Source organism: Callionymus lyra, chromosome 17, assembly GCF_982586985.1.
Source record: "Callionymus lyra chromosome 17, fCalLyr1.hap1.1, whole genome shotgun sequence".
Taxonomy (NCBI): Eukaryota; Metazoa; Chordata; class Actinopteri; order Syngnathiformes; family Callionymidae; genus Callionymus; species Callionymus lyra.
In genome coordinates, this window is record NC_141834.1 from 14,834,624 (window position 1) to 14,853,518 (window position 18,895).

The 18,895-nt window shown below is 37.9% G+C and overlaps 1 protein-coding gene across 1 annotated transcript; it reads right to left on the bottom strand.

The window, feature by feature from the left end:
- Nucleotides 1–711: 711 nt before the first annotated feature.
- Nucleotides 712–14,338, bottom strand: stx17 (syntaxin 17). The gene is made up of 7 exons (XM_087778992.1): nucleotides 14,196–14,338; nucleotides 12,968–13,142; nucleotides 12,842–12,907; nucleotides 4,785–5,126; nucleotides 4,674–4,724; nucleotides 2,870–2,956; nucleotides 712–1,294 (listed from the first exon to the last, which is right to left on the bottom strand). Exons 2-7 carry the CDS (start codon nucleotides 13,088–13,090, stop codon nucleotides 1,055–1,057), a joined length of 909 nt encoding a protein of 302 aa, XP_087635118.1. The 5' UTR covers nucleotides 13,091–13,142; nucleotides 14,196–14,338; the 3' UTR covers nucleotides 712–1,054.
- Nucleotides 14,339–18,895: the final 4,557 nt, after the last annotated feature.

The window sequence follows — 18,895 nt, forward strand, 5'->3', positions numbered from 1 at the left end:
GGGAAACCTTTGAGCCTTGTGTCAACACAAGTGTATCATCGTCACACACGTCATTTTATTTGACAAAAAAAAAAGTTGTATAACTACAATTTCAAAGTCTGACAGATGCGGACTGATAAAGAGATGTCTGCTAAGAGTCTTAAAACTACACGTCCCACAATGCACTGCAACAAGACATAAATACAAAGATACAAGTATTGTAAAAAAAAAACAACCTGAGAAAAAAGGTTAGACAAAAAAAATGGAAAGTTAAAATTAGAACTCAAAACTACCCAAAAAGTCCCATAATGCACTGCAACAGATAAAACACCAATGGAAACGATAGTATTATGAAATAACTGAATGAAAAAGTAAGACAGAAAAGATGATTAGAAGACTGAAAAAAAGGAGTCTTAGAACCACAAGTCCCATAATGCACTGCAACAAAACGGGCATACAGAAAAACTAGATACAAATTTTAAAAAACGATAGTGTTGTGAACAAAATAAGGAAAGTAAAAAAGTTAAGACTAAATGATGAAAATAATACTCAAAGTATTCTCAAAACGACAACGTCCCATGATGCACTGCAACAGAACAGGCATACAGAAAAACTAGATATGGGAAAAGAAAAAAGTTTTAGACAAAGAAAAGATGAATAGAAAGCTGATAAAAAAAGTACCATGATGCACTGCAACATTTCAACCAAGACAAAACCACATATTCCACTCCCAACATTCAATAGTTTATTTGAATTGACACGTCGTTGATTCAAACTTCTTGACGATAAGAAATAACAAAAGTGGCACTTTGGGCGAGAGTTCGTTCTTCTGTTCACAAAAACACAAAAACACACCATAGTTACAGCAGAAGGTATGAATTAGTGTTTTGGTCGTAAACAAAAACAAACATACAGTTTGAGACACATTTTGAAATCAACATGAATTAAAAATACTATCCATTTCTGGCAACAACAGTCTCACAAAGCACAAGAGGTCACTCGAGGTCACTCAAGGTCACTCCAGGTCACTCCAGGTCACTCCAGGTCACTCGAGGTCACTCGGGGTTCTGGCCCCTCATTTGTCTGACTCCGGTTCCGTCGGCGGCGGCGCCGTCAGCTGCTTCATCTGCAGGTCCAGGAGGCCTCGCCGGTGCTTCTGGACCACGTTCCCGCCGGCGTACCCCAGCGCGCCGCCCCCCACCGCCGCCGCCACGCCGGCGACCTTGAACCCGGCCAGCAGGCCCAGCGGACCCCCGATCACGCCGCCCAGCAGGGCCCCGGCCAGCGGCAGCACCGCCAACTTGTACCCCACCGCCTGCGAGGAAGAAGAAGAAGAAGTTGTTTAATTAAAACCACCTTCGGCGGGACTTTGTGGCGTCAAAAAAGTCTTTCATCATCACACGGCGGCCTGAAGAAGAAACGCCGGCAACACAAGCCGGCGTGAAAACCGACGCTTCAAAGCGTCTTTATCGGCGAGATGTAGCCGCCGAGTTATTACGCCGCTATCATCAGAGCGGAAGGTGGTCGTCGCTGATGCCAATTAATGACCCGAACGTTCATCTGATAACTTCATTTAGACGAGTTCAAAGAGCGTAAATGAGACGCCCGTGTAGGTGTTTGTGTGTCGGCCATGTTTGTCGCCCGCGATGGTACGCTCGTCTCATCTCGTGCTTCGCTGACGTTCGTTTTCGTTGACTTTCAAAACTTCTGAAAAGGGAACTGGTTGAGCCGGACGGAAGGAGAGACGAGGTTCAGTCGTACTAACCTCAGGGGAAGAGCAGGGGTTAAAATATATCAATACACTAAAAATGTTTTACAATACTTTTGTAATTCAACAGCACTGTATCGTTTTTTTAATTTAAAAAAACCCATTATGTATATATATTATAAAAATTCTCTACCATCGTTTTTTTATGGTTTATATATATTCTACTTATATTCAAAAAAGTTTGAGTAAAATAAAATAAATCCAATTCTTTTTTAATGTACAATTAACAATCAAATATTCACAACGGTTTTTTTTTTTCATTTTTGTGTTGTAATTGAGCTCACTGTCCCTAGATGGCAGCAGTCATTACGTCCTCCACAGCTAAAGGGACAAAGAAATCCTGCAAGATCCTGGTGATGACTGAGGACGAGAGGATACAGTCGACTCCAGCAGCTGATGTTTGGACATATTTTGGTTTCAAAACAAATGATCGCAGTTATGACTTCGTCGGGAGTCATGTGGTCTGTAAATTCTGCAACACCAGAGTCAAGTACTCGACAATACTACAACGATCCCCAAGATGACTGGGGACGAGAGGATACAGTCGACTTTTGCAGCTTTTGAAGCTGATGTTTGGACATATCCTGGTTTCGAAACAAATGAGTGTAGTTACGACTTCAGTCGAGAGCCATGTGGTCTGTAAATTCTGCAACACCAGAGTCAAGTACTCGACAATACTACAAATATATTCTTGTTACTACAGTATCACTATAGATCGTCAGATTCTTGCCAGTACAAAGGGAACAGACCGATTCGTGGAAGATGTTGAATCGACGACATGAAAGCAAATTTTGCTCCGGAAAAACTATTTAACAGTCATTCAAACCTCTATCCCTGTTCAACACACACACAACACACACACACACAACACACACACACACACACACACACACACACACACTTCATCCTACCTCTCTATCACTCTCCCTCCTTTCCTCTCTCCATTTCCTTAATTGCAGCTTTCCTTCGTATTCGAACGGATCAATAGGGACAAACGCTCTGGAATGGCTGGGAGGCAAAGTGCCATCGATCTCCTCATCTCCCAAACACCACACACACACACACACATGCACACACACGCACACACACACACACACACATAGATAATCAGCACATACACACCTTCCCCAGGCTCCTGGTCCCATCCTCCACGTTGGCAGCGGCTGTGTTGACGTTGTCCTCAATGCTGTCAATCTTCTCCTGCTGTGACTGGTGCACGGGGTTACAAACACACACACACATTAATATATACACACACACACACACTTTGGAGAAACATTTCTAAAATGACACAATTTAAGCTCACAAGCACTTGCTGACATTGTTGAGATGAATCTGTGAATATGAAGTGATGGTTTGAATTGTTCGTGTGTGTGTGTGTGTGTGTGTGTGTGTGTGTGTGTGTGTGTGTGTGTGTGTGTGTGTGTCTCATGAAATATTCAGAGTGGCAGCTGTCCCTCTCCACGTGTGAGCTGGACACAGTGACCAAACAACCTCGTCTCTCCAGCCCCAGCTCGGGACTCAAGAGTTTCCTGACAGTTTTATGTAAAAAAAAAATCCTCTCTTTTGAATCCGGACGCACGAGTTAAACGGACGATAACAATCGGGAGATTCCAGCGTTCGACTCCGTCTCGGGACCAAATCTGTGTTTTGGTTAACAGCTCGGTTGGTTGAACTGATAAGTTGATCAGTTTGATTTGGTGTTAAAAAGGAAAAAAATAGCTTTTTATATTTGTCACTGAGAGTCACTGATGCACATGATTGTTGATTTCATTGATAAACATCAGTGTTTTCACACAGACATGTGATACAGTGAACGACAGGAAGGAAAGACATAGAAAAACTACAAGGGAGGATGGGGGGAAAAATAAAAAATAAAATAAAGGAAGGAAAAGAAAGAAGGTAGACACAGAAGATATGCATGAAAAAGCAAAAAAAAAATTAAAATAAAGAGAATGGATGGAAAGTAATGAATAAAAGAGTGAAAAGGAAGAAATGTAGACACAAGAAAATGAAGGACAAACGAAAAGAAAAATAAGGTTAAAACGAAAGGAAGACCAGATGAAAGTAAGGGAGGGAAAAAATAGAGAAATAATGATTAAATGTGGTTAAAACCGTGTTAAAGGACGAAAGAAACATGAAAATCAATGAACGTTAGAAGAATTATTACAGAAAAAAAACAAAGGAAAGGAAAGATGATAAAGTGTATGGAAGGAAAAAAGGAGGGATGAAACCTGAGGAAGGAACGAATACAGAAAAGTAAGTGCGGGGAACAAAGGTAGACACAAGAGATGAATGAAAGACAGGAAAAAGAGAATAAGGTTAAAATAAAGACCAGATTTAAATAGGCATAAAAGGCAAAAAAGAAGGGAATAAACAAAGGAATGAGGATAATGGATAAGTCTTTAATAGATGGAGACTAAAGGAAAGTATGAAAGAAATGAAAACCATTTGGAAGAAAAAGGAAGACATGAGAAAGAAAAGATAAAGTTTAAAAAATAAGGAGATAGGAAAACGTATCTAGCTTAAAAAGTAAAAAAAAACAGAAGGAGGAAGATTAAGAAGACAGAAGAAGTGGAGAAAGAAGAAAAAAGAGGAACTTGAAATAGTGTTTCTTCAAGTACGACTTAATAAAGTGGAATAAAAACTTCTCCGCTGAGGTCACATGACCAGGATTCCCTCCCGAGAGAAGACACTTTTCTTCAGCTCTGAACCGTCTTCTCTCAGGATCTGAACCGTGTGTTCTCCACCTGCTTGATCCCTCGCTTCCATCCCTGTGGACCAACTCCCTCCTCCCTCCTCCTCCTCCTCCTCCTCCTCCTCCTCCTCCTCCTCCTCCTCCTCCTCCTCCTCCTCCTCCTCCTCCTCCTCCTCCCTCCTTCACTGGCCTCCAGGGCCTCTCCTCAAACCATCATCAAGTACTTACGTGGACGCACTGAGAGAAGGTCGTGATCAGGTCGCTCAGCTCCTTCAGATTCTGCAGAAGAGAAGAGCGATGAACGAGGGAGGAGACGAATGAAGAGCGAGAGACTCTTACGTCCTCCAGGTTGTCCCAGGACTCGTAGGCGCACTCGTCCGCGGGGATCTCCGGGAGGTGGAGCTGAAGTTGTCCGAGCTCCTCGTCGCCCTCGTCCTCCTCCCGGTCGAAGGATCGGTCAGCAGGTGGCGTGGTGGTCGAGGTGGTCGAGGTGGTCGAGGTGGTGGTCGTGGTGGTGGCGGCGGGCGGGGGGGCGGGGGTGACGTGCAGCTGCAGGAAGTCTTCGGTGGCTCGACGCGCTCGCTCTCGGACCGGCTTCACCAGACGCTCCAGAGCGACGGCATCTTCTGAGCGAACGCGAGAGCAGAGATGCTCCATCTCCCTCATGTTGGCTCGGAGCTGCTGCGCTCAGAAGATCAAGATGGTGTCAGGAAGTGTTACAGTGTTCAAATATTTACACTTTAATACATTTATTTATTAAATACAATTAAAAATAATAAATCATGATGACATCAGGAAGTGTTACAGTGTTCAAATATTTACATTTAATACATTTATTTATTAAATACAATTAAAAATAATAAATCATGATGACATCAGGAAGTGTTACAGTGTTCAAATGCTTACATTTTTATTAATTTATTAATTTAAATACAATTAAAATAATAAATCATGATGATGTCAGGAAGTGTTACGGTGTTCAAATAATTACATTTTTATGTATTATTCTTTTTTATTTATTAATATATTAATTAAAAAATAATACATCATGATTATATCAGAAAGTGTTAAAGTGTTGAAATATTAATATGTTTTTTTATTACTCTTTTTTTATTTTTATTTATATATTTATTTAAAAAAAAATTATGATGGGAAGTGTCACGGTGTTCAAATATTAATATGTTCATTTAGTATTATTTTTTATTTATTTATATATATATATATATATATATTTAGTTTTTTCAATCAAATATTCACATTTTCATTGTGTTTTTAAAATTGAAATATGTATTAAAAACACAAATCATGAGATGTTTGTTATTAGAATATCTTTAAAGTTAATTGTTTCATTGTTTTTTTTATTACAATATTACAATTTTAACTTTCAGTTTTGATCATCAATATTTACAGTTATATTTTGTTTATTTATTGTTTTGTGTGTCTTTTTCTTGTACAATATTAATTAAAAATACAAAAGTATGTTGTCCAGAAACTAAAATGATTATTGTTATTTTATTAAAATATTTATATAGTTTATCCATTTATTTTTATTATTGAATTTCTTTTTTTTTTTAAATACAGAATTGTTACTCTGGCTTCCACATACATGTACGTTTAATCCTCTTGTTTATCTATTTTGTATTTACATTTATTTAAATATTTATATTTTGTTATATCAAAGAGGTTTTTTTGCTGTAAAACATATTTTTGTTTCGGTTTAAAAAATAAGTGACTGTTAACATTTTTCCTCTTTTAAAAATCAAACCGTTTTTATTTCACATTATGTTTATTCTTTGCTTCAGTGTTTTGTTTTAAAATAAAAAATAAAAATAAAATTAGCATTTAAAAACGATGACACTGAAAATAAAAGTGACGAAAACATGAATGATGTTTAAAAAAAAGTTGACATATTATTTTTTAATGTACTTTTTTTAAAATGACTTTTATTTATTTATATTTATTTTAGTAATTAAGTTATTATTACTTTCAACTCATTCAAATAAAATGTATTTAAAAAAAATGTATTTTTACATTTATACTTTAATGCTTAGTTAAATGTATAATGATTTTTATAAAGTCTGATTCAAATATTAACATTAAATCCTGATTGTATCATCATTTAAGCATCTACGACGTATTCGTGATGAACTCTTCAACACGAGCGAAGCACGATATTAAATTGCCGACACGTTCAATACAATCAAACTATTTGATGCCATCTTGAAAGAAGACCTCGATCCTAGTTTGCACCAGTGTTGATGGAAGTGTTGGGACTGGTGAGAGGTGGTGGGTTGAGGGGGGGTCGACTCATTAAAGACCCAGATATGAGGCTTGTGGGGGAACACGAGCCACCGCGCCCCGAGGGTGACAGGAGGATTACATGGCTGCATTGAGCCGAGGCGTGACCTGAACTCACAGGTCGACGACAGGCTGATCTCGTGATCGTACGAGTCGGACAGAAAAACCCCCTGAACGTCACGGAGACGGTGAGGAGTCGTGTCGGAATCATCGCTCGCTCGGGGGCGACCGACCAATGGCAGCAGGAGGAGGAGGAATAGTGTCGGCTTCTCACCTCCAGGAGTTCGAAACATCTGCTGAAAACGTGGAACTGAATGTTCACTCGCGCGTCACTGGAACCTACGATTCGAAGAAGCCAGAAGGACTTCTTTGAGGACACGTTGATACCATGTTGAGAGTCGACTCGTCGTGTCTGGAGATAACCATCTCTCTGCCTGGTTTTCATCGTTTCCATTGAAATAAGCTTTTTGTTTTTATTACGAAAAACCTTAAATGAAACAACAATTTGATGAATGAATCAAATAGAGTTTGTGTTTCACTCTCTACTAGTTTATAGGTTTCATTTTTCGGGGTAAATTTGACTGAAAAGCCTAAAAAAAACTCTTAATGTAAAATAAAATACAGAAAAAAAAACACATTTCAGATAATGATGGTCTGTTGAAGCTTCATGAAACAGTGTCATGTTGTTTAGAGGTCAGTAGTGGGCGCCATCAGTTCAAAAATGACTTTTCATTATCATCATCACAAAACTTTATAAAACACAAAAAAGTAATTGGTCTTGGTTGATGTAAGAGATTGTTGGCGCCTTTTGAACGACAACGACACTAATGAATATTAATATGATTATTAATTAATAAATGAAGATGACTGAGGACGAGAGGATACAGTCGACTCAAGCATCTTTTAAAGCTGATGTCTGGCCACACTTTGGTTTTAAAACTAATTAAAGCAGTTACGACTCCTAATGATTCCATTAATACTAAATACCAAAATATTTTTTTCACAATACCGTATCGATATTCGACAACACTATATCGATAAAAACAAAATCACTTTTTTTTCCCCCGTTGCTTTCAAATAAAAATTTTAATTGATCAGAGTTCTTTAATGGTTTGTATTTTAAAGAATAATAATTTATTCTTTGTATTCATTTACAATTAACAGGCAAATATTGACAGCTTTTGTTCATGTTTGTGTTCCGACCACTAGATGGCAGCAGACATTATGTCCTCCACAGCTAAAGTTAAAATGAAGATGACTGAGGACGAGAGGATACAGTCGACTACAGCAGCTTTTAGGGCTGATGTTTGGACATATTTTGGTTTCAAAACAAAAGTAGTTACGACTTCGTCAAGAGTCATGTGGTCTCTAAATTCTCGACAATACTACACATATATCCTTGTTACTACAGTATAATAATATATCGTTGTTTTTTTAAGTGTGAAAAGAGCTACTTTACAGAGTGGACAGTTCTAGTTATGAGAAAAAAACATGTATTCAAAAACCTAGCACTAGCCCAATCTACGCCATGTTAAAATGCCAACATGAAGATTTCCAAACAGCACTTCCATCAGGCCTCAAACTAAAGTTAGGGCGAAAAGACCCGGACTGTCCGTCCGTCCGTCCGTCCGTCCGTCCGTCTGCACACACGTCAACAGCGAGTACACTAACCTCTACTCAGGATTAACACTGTGAAGACATGGGAAAGCACTCGGTGTTCGTCCCCCGGGTCAGCGGGGTAATGGTGAGAGGATAGGTGTGTGTCTGTTCAGAGTTATTTCACCTTCGGAGACACGGTGGCTTCTAGGCAACGACATCCCCCTCGAGTCTTCTCTCTCTCACACACATCACTCCTGCAACCCAGCGACTCACGACTCCCACGACTTCATCCATTGCTGCTCTTTTATTCGTTCACACCGTCTGATACCATGTTCGCCGTCACATGTGCTACACTTATTTTTATCAACAGGCGGTTATTGTGGACGTGGGGATGTTTACTGCGTGTTTCCACGAGAAAGTTCCGTCCTAGAAACTACAGTCAATGCTGCTTTATGAGTTTTCTGAATAGGAGCTTTTTCATATCAGCGAACTATAGAAAAAAGTATAAAATACAGATCTTAAATTACTGTTAATGAAACAGGTTCCTTATAATTCCATTATTACTAAATATCGCAATATGTTTTTCACGATACCGTACCGATATTCGACAACACTATATCGATAAAAAAAACGCAATGAATTTTTTTTCCCCATTGCTTTCAATAACATTTTAAATTTATCAGAGTTATTTTATGTTTTGTATTTTAAATAATAATTATTTATTATTTGTATTCATATACAATTAACAAGCAAATATTGACAGCTTTTGTTCATGTTTGTGTTCCGACCACTAGATGGCAGCAGCCAGTATGTTCTCCACAGCTAAAATGAAAATGAAGATGACTGAGGACGAGAGGATACAGTCGACTTAAGGCTGATGTTTGGACATATTTTGGTTTCAAAACAAAAGCACTTCGTCAAGAGTCATGTGGTCTGTAAATTCTGCAACACCGGAGTAAATACTCGACAATACTACAAATAAATCCTGGTTACTACAGTAACGCTGTAACATGATACGTATCGCATCACTAGATTCTTGCAAACACACACACCTATTAGCTTCTAACTGCTGTGGCTCACACAACTAGTACTAGTCTAGTAAGCTTTTTGTTGTGAGCCAGCAGAAACTTGCCTGGAAAATAAACATTGGTAATATACCTATTACTAGTTGGGTTTATCAAAGATTGTGCAGCACCAAATCATAACATGGAATTTCCAGTTAATATATAATTTAATTACAAATGTAAGGAAGTAACAGTTTTTTCTAAAGCACCTTTCTTGACCAGGGTCACAAAGCGCCAGAAAAACCAAAAGCAATACACAGTTAAAAATACCTACAGATTTAAAAACTCTTAATGGCCAAGACAACATAGAGACAAACACAGGAGTCTCAGAAAATATGTTTCTTGAAGGAGTCAGTAGATCATCAAACACAGAGGGAGATCGTTCCAAAGCTTAGGAGCAACAGTCTGGAAGGATTTCTCTCCTCTGGTCCTGAACCGTGTTCAGGAACCATCAGTAGATTCTGATCCACAGACCTCAGAGCCCGAGCTGGGTTGTAAGGCTGGATCAGATCACTGATGGAAGGTCTGACCACGAATAGCTCTGAAAGTAAGATCCCGAATTTTTAAATGCTGAAATAACAGGCAGCCAGTGAAGAGTTATAAGGATCGGAGAAATGTAAGTTCTTCTACTAGAGCGGCTCAAAATAATCGCTGCAGAGTTTTGTATCAACTGCAGGCGAGACATGAAAATAAACTAAATCTTCCTTTAAATTAGTTACAGTAATTATTCTCTATTTGAATGTTTCCTTTGTTTTTATTCATTCATGTGAAAAGTCATGTGAAACTAGCTCCTTGGCAGAGGTATACACCCTCAGTTCTAGTTATTAAAGGCTTATTTCATAAACCGTCATATGACACAGCTCGTCATGTGATTCCAGGGCGCCGGAAAGTTGACTGACTTTATTAAGCAGCTTAGGATAGTAACATTTGCTGAACGTGTTAACAAGGAGGTTAAATTAAAGTTTGTTATTAGCTGCCTGTCGCACACATCCAGTAGAAACACAGGAGGACGGTTTATCAGGAGGACCACAAGATAAATGTTTGGCTTTGTACTTTTAATCAGAAGATTGTTTTGGATTGAAACACTTGTTGAGTCAGCTGCACTTTGTTGACACTGAAGTGAGTTCGATCCACTATCTTGAAATGTACTAAACTTCATTAATATTTTGTAAAAATTGTATTATATTCTTAAATTAAAGGGAATGTACAAGACATCATTACCATTATCATCAGACACGGGGGCCAAAAGCGGCCCTAATGAGGTCAGAGTAGAACATGCAGAAAATGCTTTTGACAGCAAACAATTAAATTGAGTATTTATTATTGTATATTAACTCTAATTTCATCTGTCCCGAGGTCTTTGTTGAGGACTTTTTACCATTTTTTCCCTTTTGAGAATACTTCTTGTCCCTTAACATATAAGGTAAAGATTGAGATCATACTGATAAATAAATGTTTTTTTAAACAAAAGCTTTTAAATATGTTATTCAGGTTGTTTATTTTGATTGTTTTTTTTGTTTCTTTTCTTACTTGCTTTTTTTTTGTTGTTGTTTTTCCATCAAGGCTATAGCTGACGGCCCCTTGCAACAGTCTCAGTGAATTATTTGTCCCCTAATGTACATTGACATCCGAAAAACCCTTATGAATACTCATTTAAAACACCTATAATAACCTCAGCCAAGGAGGTTATTTGACCTTCTATATTTATTTGTACTTTAGCTAAGTAACTCCAGGTAATGTTGATAATACAACAGGAGATTACATTTTGGTGGTATTGTGGATTACCATCTGGATCCACAAATCATTTGAGTATTATTGAGTATTACCAGTGGAGAATTACTTAATAGCCTATCCATATTGTACCATTTCATATTAATGAAATGTTAAAAAATTAATTATTTAAAGTGAATTTACTGTCATTTTAATGCTTTAAAGGGCCACAAACTATTAGGTTCTACTCCCTCTGAACACCCCAGACAGGTTTTTGTAGCAGCAAAGTTTGTCAACAACTGAAACACTTGATGTTTGAACTAAGCATGTGACGAGCTGCAGACAAATCATGGTTCTGTAGGATCAATGAACGGTGAAAATATACATGTTAGTGTGGCGTCAGAATGTATGAAAGTGAAGTATTCCTCATTGCAGGCAAATGGGTCAAGACAAGAAAGTGGTTGTCTGAAATGTTTTGGTCTCCCTGCGTCATCAAACTGTCCCTAAAGCTTAATTCAATTATTTTTAGAAAAAACTCTTTAGTTTCATCTGATGTCATTGTCCTTGATATATGAAAAGTTGTCATTTGGCTCAACGGCGGTTCTGTCTGGACTCACAGCACAGAACCACCCTGACAAGTACACCGAGTACCAGCATGAACCTTCACAAGCTGGGAGTAGAAATGGTGGATTGTCCTGCAGAGCTCTTGCATGAATCTGACTTTGATTGTGATTATTTTCGGTCTACTTTAAGCACAAAGAGGAAAACACCTGATATTTTGTGACATGCAGAACTCTGCAAGCAGTAGAGAACATCTCGATATTCAACAGCACTGTATTGTTTTAAGGTTTATGTGTAAATAAAGTGTGTATAAAATAAAATAATTCGATTTGTTTACAATTAACATCAAATTGGCAGCGTTTGTTCATTTTTGTGTTGCAATTTAAGTTCTGACCGATAGATGGCAGCAGGCGTTACGTCTCTGGCAGCTAAAGGAACTCGAATCCCGCGAGATCTCAGCGATGACTGAGGACGAGAGGATACAGTCGACTCCAGCAGCTCTTAAAGCTGATGTTTGGACATTTTTTGGTTTAAAAACAAATGAAAGCAGTTAAGACTTCGTCAAGAGTCATGTGGTCTGTAAATAGTACTCGAAAAATATTACAGATGTATCTTTGTGATGGAAAAAGCGAGTGTGATGATTGTTTATTTGGTCAACAACAGGTAATAACATCTTAATGATTGTCAATCGTGTTTCAAAGCTTTGCTTGGTTTTAGTTCGGAATGGAATCTCTCAAAAGGACATATTACAGGTTTAGTCAGAGAAGCCATTAGAAAAAACACTTAACTTAACTCTAAGAAGAACTAACAGTTCATTCTAATTGGTGTTTTTCCCGTTTTTAACTTTGTTCTTTTCTCTCTGATAATCAATAACTACTGATGAAGTATGAAGATGGGACCGAAAACAGGTCTTACTTCACAGTTAAATCGAACAAGAAGAAGGTTCTTTAATAAAATCTCCTTTCAAGTAGAGTTGTGTTCTTTGAACCAATTCCGATCTCTCACGTCTGTTCTTTAAGTTCACAGCTTTAAGTAAGTGAAACGTGTTGTACTTCCATATACTTGCCAATACACAAACCTAGAAAGCAGTTCAGTGGACAACAATAGTTCCTCAACACACAACATTTTGTCAGACACTCGTTTTGATTTTGACCCGAGTCGTACCTGGACGGTTCTGCTGGCGTTGATGTGCTCCTGGTGGAGGCGGTCCCATTGCTGGCTTTGCTGAAACTGCAAACATAAGAGTTGTCACGTTAGCTGCCAATCAGTGGAACGCGTCAGATCCGTCACCTTCAGGATGTTAGTGTGGTGTTTCTTCAGCCTCTCCAGGTCTGTGGGTAGAGCCACTTTGATAAACTTGTGGATGGGAGCCTCCAGGCGCCGCAGAGTCAGCTTGTTGGCTTCATCCGCCATGTGACCCGCTGGCTGCTCACACCTCCGTACTCCGTTCTATCCCTGCCACGCTCTGAATATATCAGAGAACATAGATTAAAAAAATAAATCAGAGTCAAAAAACTCTGTGACACAAGCGAAGCCACCCACATACGTCTAAACCTGGCATCTGGTCTTAGGAAACTTTATCTCAAAAGGCAGAGAAAATGCAATTTTACTCTGGTTAAATATTCAAATAAAACTAATCATTAAAAAGGAAGGAGTGTAGTTTTTAGAGAAACATATACAGGTGTATTATGAGCGATTACATTTCCCCGGGGGCCACATTTCATACAGTGTCTGTTGTGAGGGGCCATCAAGCCAAAAATTAAAAACAGTATAAAATCAAGTAACACAATCAAACTTTTATTGTAAAATAAGAATTTTATATGACTCTTTTAAACCTGATATATAAGCCAGTTCGGCCCTCATATAATTTATGTTTACTTGAATCTTTTTAAGGGCCAATAAATGCTTGCAAAAATGACAAAAGCGGAGGGAAAAAAAGTCCTAAAACAAAAACTCTATCGTCATATTTAGAGGCTATTAATGAATAATATAAATACATTCAAATAAAATAGTTTATTAAAAAAGTTTCTACATGATTTTTGACCTCTTGAGGGCCCCAAAAAAATACAGTCAAATACTGCCCTGCATTTATATTGTTTATTACATCCAAAAATCGCCATTTTTTATTCTTCGAAAGCGGAATTTCCCCGCAGGTCGCTGGTTCATTGAAGGCACCACCGACTGATCACACCTGAAGATTATTTGGATTAATTTAACGTGGATGTTCTTGGAGGATGTGATCGAACTGGTTGTTGTGGCGTTTAAGATCCAAACTTCTGGCAAGATATTCGACATTAACTTTAAAATAAACAATACGACGTCTTGATGTGGTTGAGCACAACAGGAAGTGCTTCTCATGTGAGTAACCTGTTTTAAATATTCTTTTTTTAATTTTACACAATAAACAGTTTCATAAAACATGCGTCATGCACCGTGGCTGTCAAACGAGCGTGTGTTGTTGTTTACCAGAGCAGAGTGACGAAGAGTGTGACCTGAAATTGACTTAAATCACACTTACCGGAAACCAGCCTTTCATATGTGTCAAAGTAGAGCTTATTATTTCGCCCTTATCGACAAATAACTCGCAATATATGAACAAACATCGCTATTTCTTTTATTTCAAACAGTTGTTTTGAAAACAACTCTGGATCATCGAGTGCGTTCTCGAATTCTGTCCGGCGTAAACGGACGCTACATTATTCGGTTCCTAGTTGTTATATGTATATAGATCACAAATTATTATTTTTTATTTAAAAATAGAATGATTAAACGCTAATAAAAAAATATAAAAAGTTTGTGTATACTGTATATATATATATATATATATATATATATATATATATACACACACACACATGATCCATGTCATATATTTTTCAAGAAAAACAAGTCTTTAAATATTTATTTTTTTATTGTTTATATAAATATATATATATATATATATATATATATATATATAAAAAATATTATTCAGACAGTTCCCTTTATAATGTACTATCTTTATATTTTACTTGAACTATAATCTTTTTTTTAAATGAAATGAAAATAGAATAATTGTTATCTGTGTCCTGCAAATGTTTCACGTGGGTCACAATAAAATGATTTGTATTAAAGGGGTTTCATGTTAAGTGTGTGTCACATAATTTGTCATAGGAATATAGCTTGTCCAAGATTTTTATTTAGATCATTTTTGAATGCAGTGTGATAATCATATTCATAATTTTCTCTATATTTTCACAATTTTAACTTTAAATACAGAAGATGTAGTTGGAGATTAACTCTATTATATCTTTATCTTGTTGTGTGTGTACCAGAATAAATAAATAAATAAAAATCATTTTGTCAATTAAAACTCTCCTTTGTTAAAAGTCCATCCCTCTAAGAAAAGAGTATTTTTAAAGGTTTTAAATATCAAATATCAAAACTTCCTGTAGACTTCTAAACAAAAATGGGACTTTCCCTCTGAAGGACTGTGTAGGTGTTTTAAAAGTTTGTGTTTTTTTTTTTTTCTGTGACGGCCACCTTTGACATATGGGCCTAAACCCCCACACTCTTCCTTCAGCGGATGCTTCATGCGAGAGGCCACCGTGAATATACGCAGCCGTAACGACGGGGGAGTTCCCCTGGTGCAATGAAATCGACTTGGAGGTTTGCATGTTGTTGTGATCACATTCAGGGGAGTCCCACGATGGCGGACTGAGTAGGAGACGTTGTAAATAAATGCTTTGCTGGGAGTCTTGAAAGCAAACATGGACGTAGGTCTCGGATACATGCGCAGGGGTTAAGGGGTGTTGGTGTGAGTCTGCGTAAGCTCAGGTCCTCAAAACCTGATCAGGATGCTTGTCAGCAGGTGAGGAAGTTACCGTCACCACCGCCATCTCACTTCCTGCCGCAACGGTTTTTGCCTTTTTTCTTGCTGATCATTGAAAGTAGGAAGACTTTACCCTCGAGCAGCTTTGAACACTGAACGTTTTGTCACCGACTGTTTGGAACAAATGACACACTGTGGTATATGTGTCAGTCTACTGTGCCAGTTGTGTGTTCGTGTTTCAAATGCTCAACGTACAAACAAATTTACATTTATTTTCTAATGAAATAATGTATCTGATTATCTACTCTTCCTGTTTATGGTATTTTCTCATATAAAAATGAAAAAATGTAACTTGCCTCGTCTGGCTATTACAAAGGCACCGTTTTTTACTTGAGATCAAAGATGGCATCTGACAATACTGAAACCCTGGCAGGAGCCAACGTCTTAAGAAGTTTAGTTCCTAGTTTGTAAGCTGAACCTTACCAGCTCCTACGCCCAATAGATCATGAAAGTCAAATTAAGCTTACCAGATTTTTTACTATTTTAGAGACTCGCTAACAGTGCTTGCTTTAGTCACTTACACTCAAGCTTTGTGTCCTTTTTCATTTTTTAATATTTGAAAAATGTGTTTATATCAGAACAAATAAAACCCTTTAATTTCTAATATCAAATTGATAGCATTTTTTAATGCAAGGAAAACATGTAAACATTTTCAGACGAGATCACAATAGGGATAATAATCATATGGATTAAGGGCCAGAGGTGGAATTTATTTTTTATTAATGACTTCTTTTTTTTTAATGGCTTAAACAATGTTTGTCTTTTTTTTTTAATTTTGTTAACCACGTAAACCATGGCTACAGGTGACATCACTCAAACCCTTGCGGGAGCCAAGGACTCAATGAAGACCAGTTTCCCTCACAATTCAAGACAAACTTTACTACCCGTAAACCAGATATTTTGTAAACCAGATATATTTAGCTAGTTTGTAACATCATTAAAAGGTGGAATATACCATTAGGATGGATAATATAATCATCTATATAAAACAAAATCACAAACCTTTTAATGTCTAGTCTGGAGCAATAATGTCTTGGGCTGGTAGAACCAGATCACGATAAATATAATATTGGCTTAATGGCTTAAATTGTCTGGTTATAACTTATGTTTGTTTTTATTCATTTTACTACCCATAAGATGTGAAAAACCATGGCTACAAACTCAGAGGATTCTCATCCACTTCTCGGATGACGACAGACCCGGTCGGATTATTTTCCAAATATTAAATTCTGGATTCATGGATCTTGCTGATATTATGCAGTCGGGGCGAGGACGCTCGCTTTAATCTGACTGCTAATTAAGACTCTGGGGGTATCTGCTATTTGTCAGCGCTAATCGATTTATCCGGCAGACTGACAGCCGAGTGTGTGTGTGTCGGTTGTGTGTGTCCGGCTTTGAGTGCCATCAGACCCGCGGTCGTGTTGTGTCCTCCCTGTTGTCTGATGCTCGGATGTCAATGGACGCGGATCATCACAGGTGCGACGTGGATGCTGTTCTCCTGGAGTCGAGATCAAACAACGTTGACAGCTTTTCCATCAACGACGTCACATGTTTAATCTGGTGTTATTATTAAATGAAGCTCATGTGAGGCTAGAGAGTCACTAGGTGCTCGACAAACATTCACTTTCTCAAACTACCACTTAGACTGTTGGAGTCCAATTTATATTTTTTAATCGCTTTTCATCCCCCAACTTCTCATAGATGGTCCCCCCTCACTTGTAAACAAGATCCCAATGTTGCAAATCTTCACTTTAGAGCATAAATCTAAATCATGAGTAGCTTTGTTCAGATTTGGTCCCAAAAAACTGTGATCTTGGGAAACTACATTGAACAGAGGCAAAATCTTGTCTTAGAATGGTGGGGGGGGGGGGTCTCATAAAAACATTTTCTATTTTTGTCATCTATGGTTATTTATTATTTTGTTTTGTTGAGTGATTTTTGTGTGGATTTAATTGTGTTGTCACTGAATTAACTGCAGTTTGGAAAAGAATCCAAACAATAAAAAATGCCACTATTTCGTATTAAAAAAAACGTATCATCTGTTTCATCTGTAAGTATATTTCACCCTTTTCAGTCTAAATTTTCACTGATTTCTTTTATTTGCACATGTTACTGCGGGGGTCAAACCATTGCAACTATAGCTAGCCGTAAAGAACGTTTAAACACCTTGTCTTTGTTCACAAATGCTAAAAGTGTAAAAGATAAATCCAACAAAACAACAGATCTTAGTGGACGGAACGAATGACTAAATATGGCGCCATCAATTGGTGAACTCCCATGATGCCTTTCACCCATTGCTATATTAAGTGGCCACTGATTGGTTGCTACGATACTTTGTTTGAATTTAACGTCTATGCCGCAACGTCAAAGAATGCTCAACAGCGATGATTGGTTGGCTGGGCGGCAAAGCAATATGGGAGGGGCTAAGGTCAGCGAGACTTGGAGGTTTTTTTTTTAGAGGAATGACACCTCATGTCATGTTGTATTTACAAGTTAAACATAAACTTTGTTAACGTTTGAAAATAATGACCACCACACGGACAAATGGAGGGCCATAGAATATTATTATCAGGGACAAGAATGGGCCCACAGGCCCCTTGCTTTAACAAGTTGGCAAACAAAAAATCCTATCGTTCCGATGTTTTAGTGCGGATCCGGTTGAGATAATCTATCCGTGTGTTGTGCGGACGAGCAGCTGAGCGATGGCGGTATAGACGGCATGTGCTGTGAAATGTCACCGCGGCGATCGATGGTGTTTAACGAGGCTGGAGGCTGATCTGGACCTCATGCTAACACGGAGATCGGGTGTGCCCCGGCTCTTTTTCCTCCTCACTCCCCTAATCCTCTTCCACTCTCGGTGAGCCCCCCCAGGAGCCCCACCTCGGGAGGACGGCGAGGCCCTTTTTTTTTTTTTTACCCGTCAAGAGCCTCAGACAGGGTCAGAGGTCACAATCAAAAAGACACAGTCGGGTAGAATAGTCAGAACTAGTTTATGATTTTCAAAGTGCTGAACAGAAAATCCAGTGAACCAAAGAGAAAGAAAAAAAAATGATCAAACAGGAAACTCAAGCCAAAAAAAACAAACAAAAAAAAAAGAACCATTGAAAAAACGGTAACATTTTCTTCTTCTTCAAGAAAAACAAAACAAATGCACAACTCGTACCACAATATTTGAAAAAGCTAAAAACACTTCAAAATATTAGTTTTGTATTTATATATATATTTATATATCTATATCTTTTTTTCATTTTTTTTATTAATTGTACAACTCACTGCCATGTGAGTGGGTGGCTGGAGGTCCACCACTGAGCTGCAGTTTGAGACACCGAAAAAAAACCAAAAAAAAA

Excerpts from the sequence above, each read along its gene's own strand:
- stx17 (XM_087778992.1), bottom strand. The coding sequence starts at position 13,090 with ATGGCGGATGAAGCCAACAAGCTGACTCTGCGGCGCCTGGAGGCTCCC. Across the intron at positions 5,127-12,841 it reads ACGCCAGCAGAACCGTCCAG|CAGCTCCGAGCCAACATGAG; the intron begins GTACGACTCGGG and ends TTCTGAGCGCAG. Across the intron at positions 4,725-4,784 it reads CCTGGGACAACCTGGAGGAC|AATCTGAAGGAGCTGAGCGA; the intron begins GTAAGAGTCTCT and ends TCTCTTCTGCAG.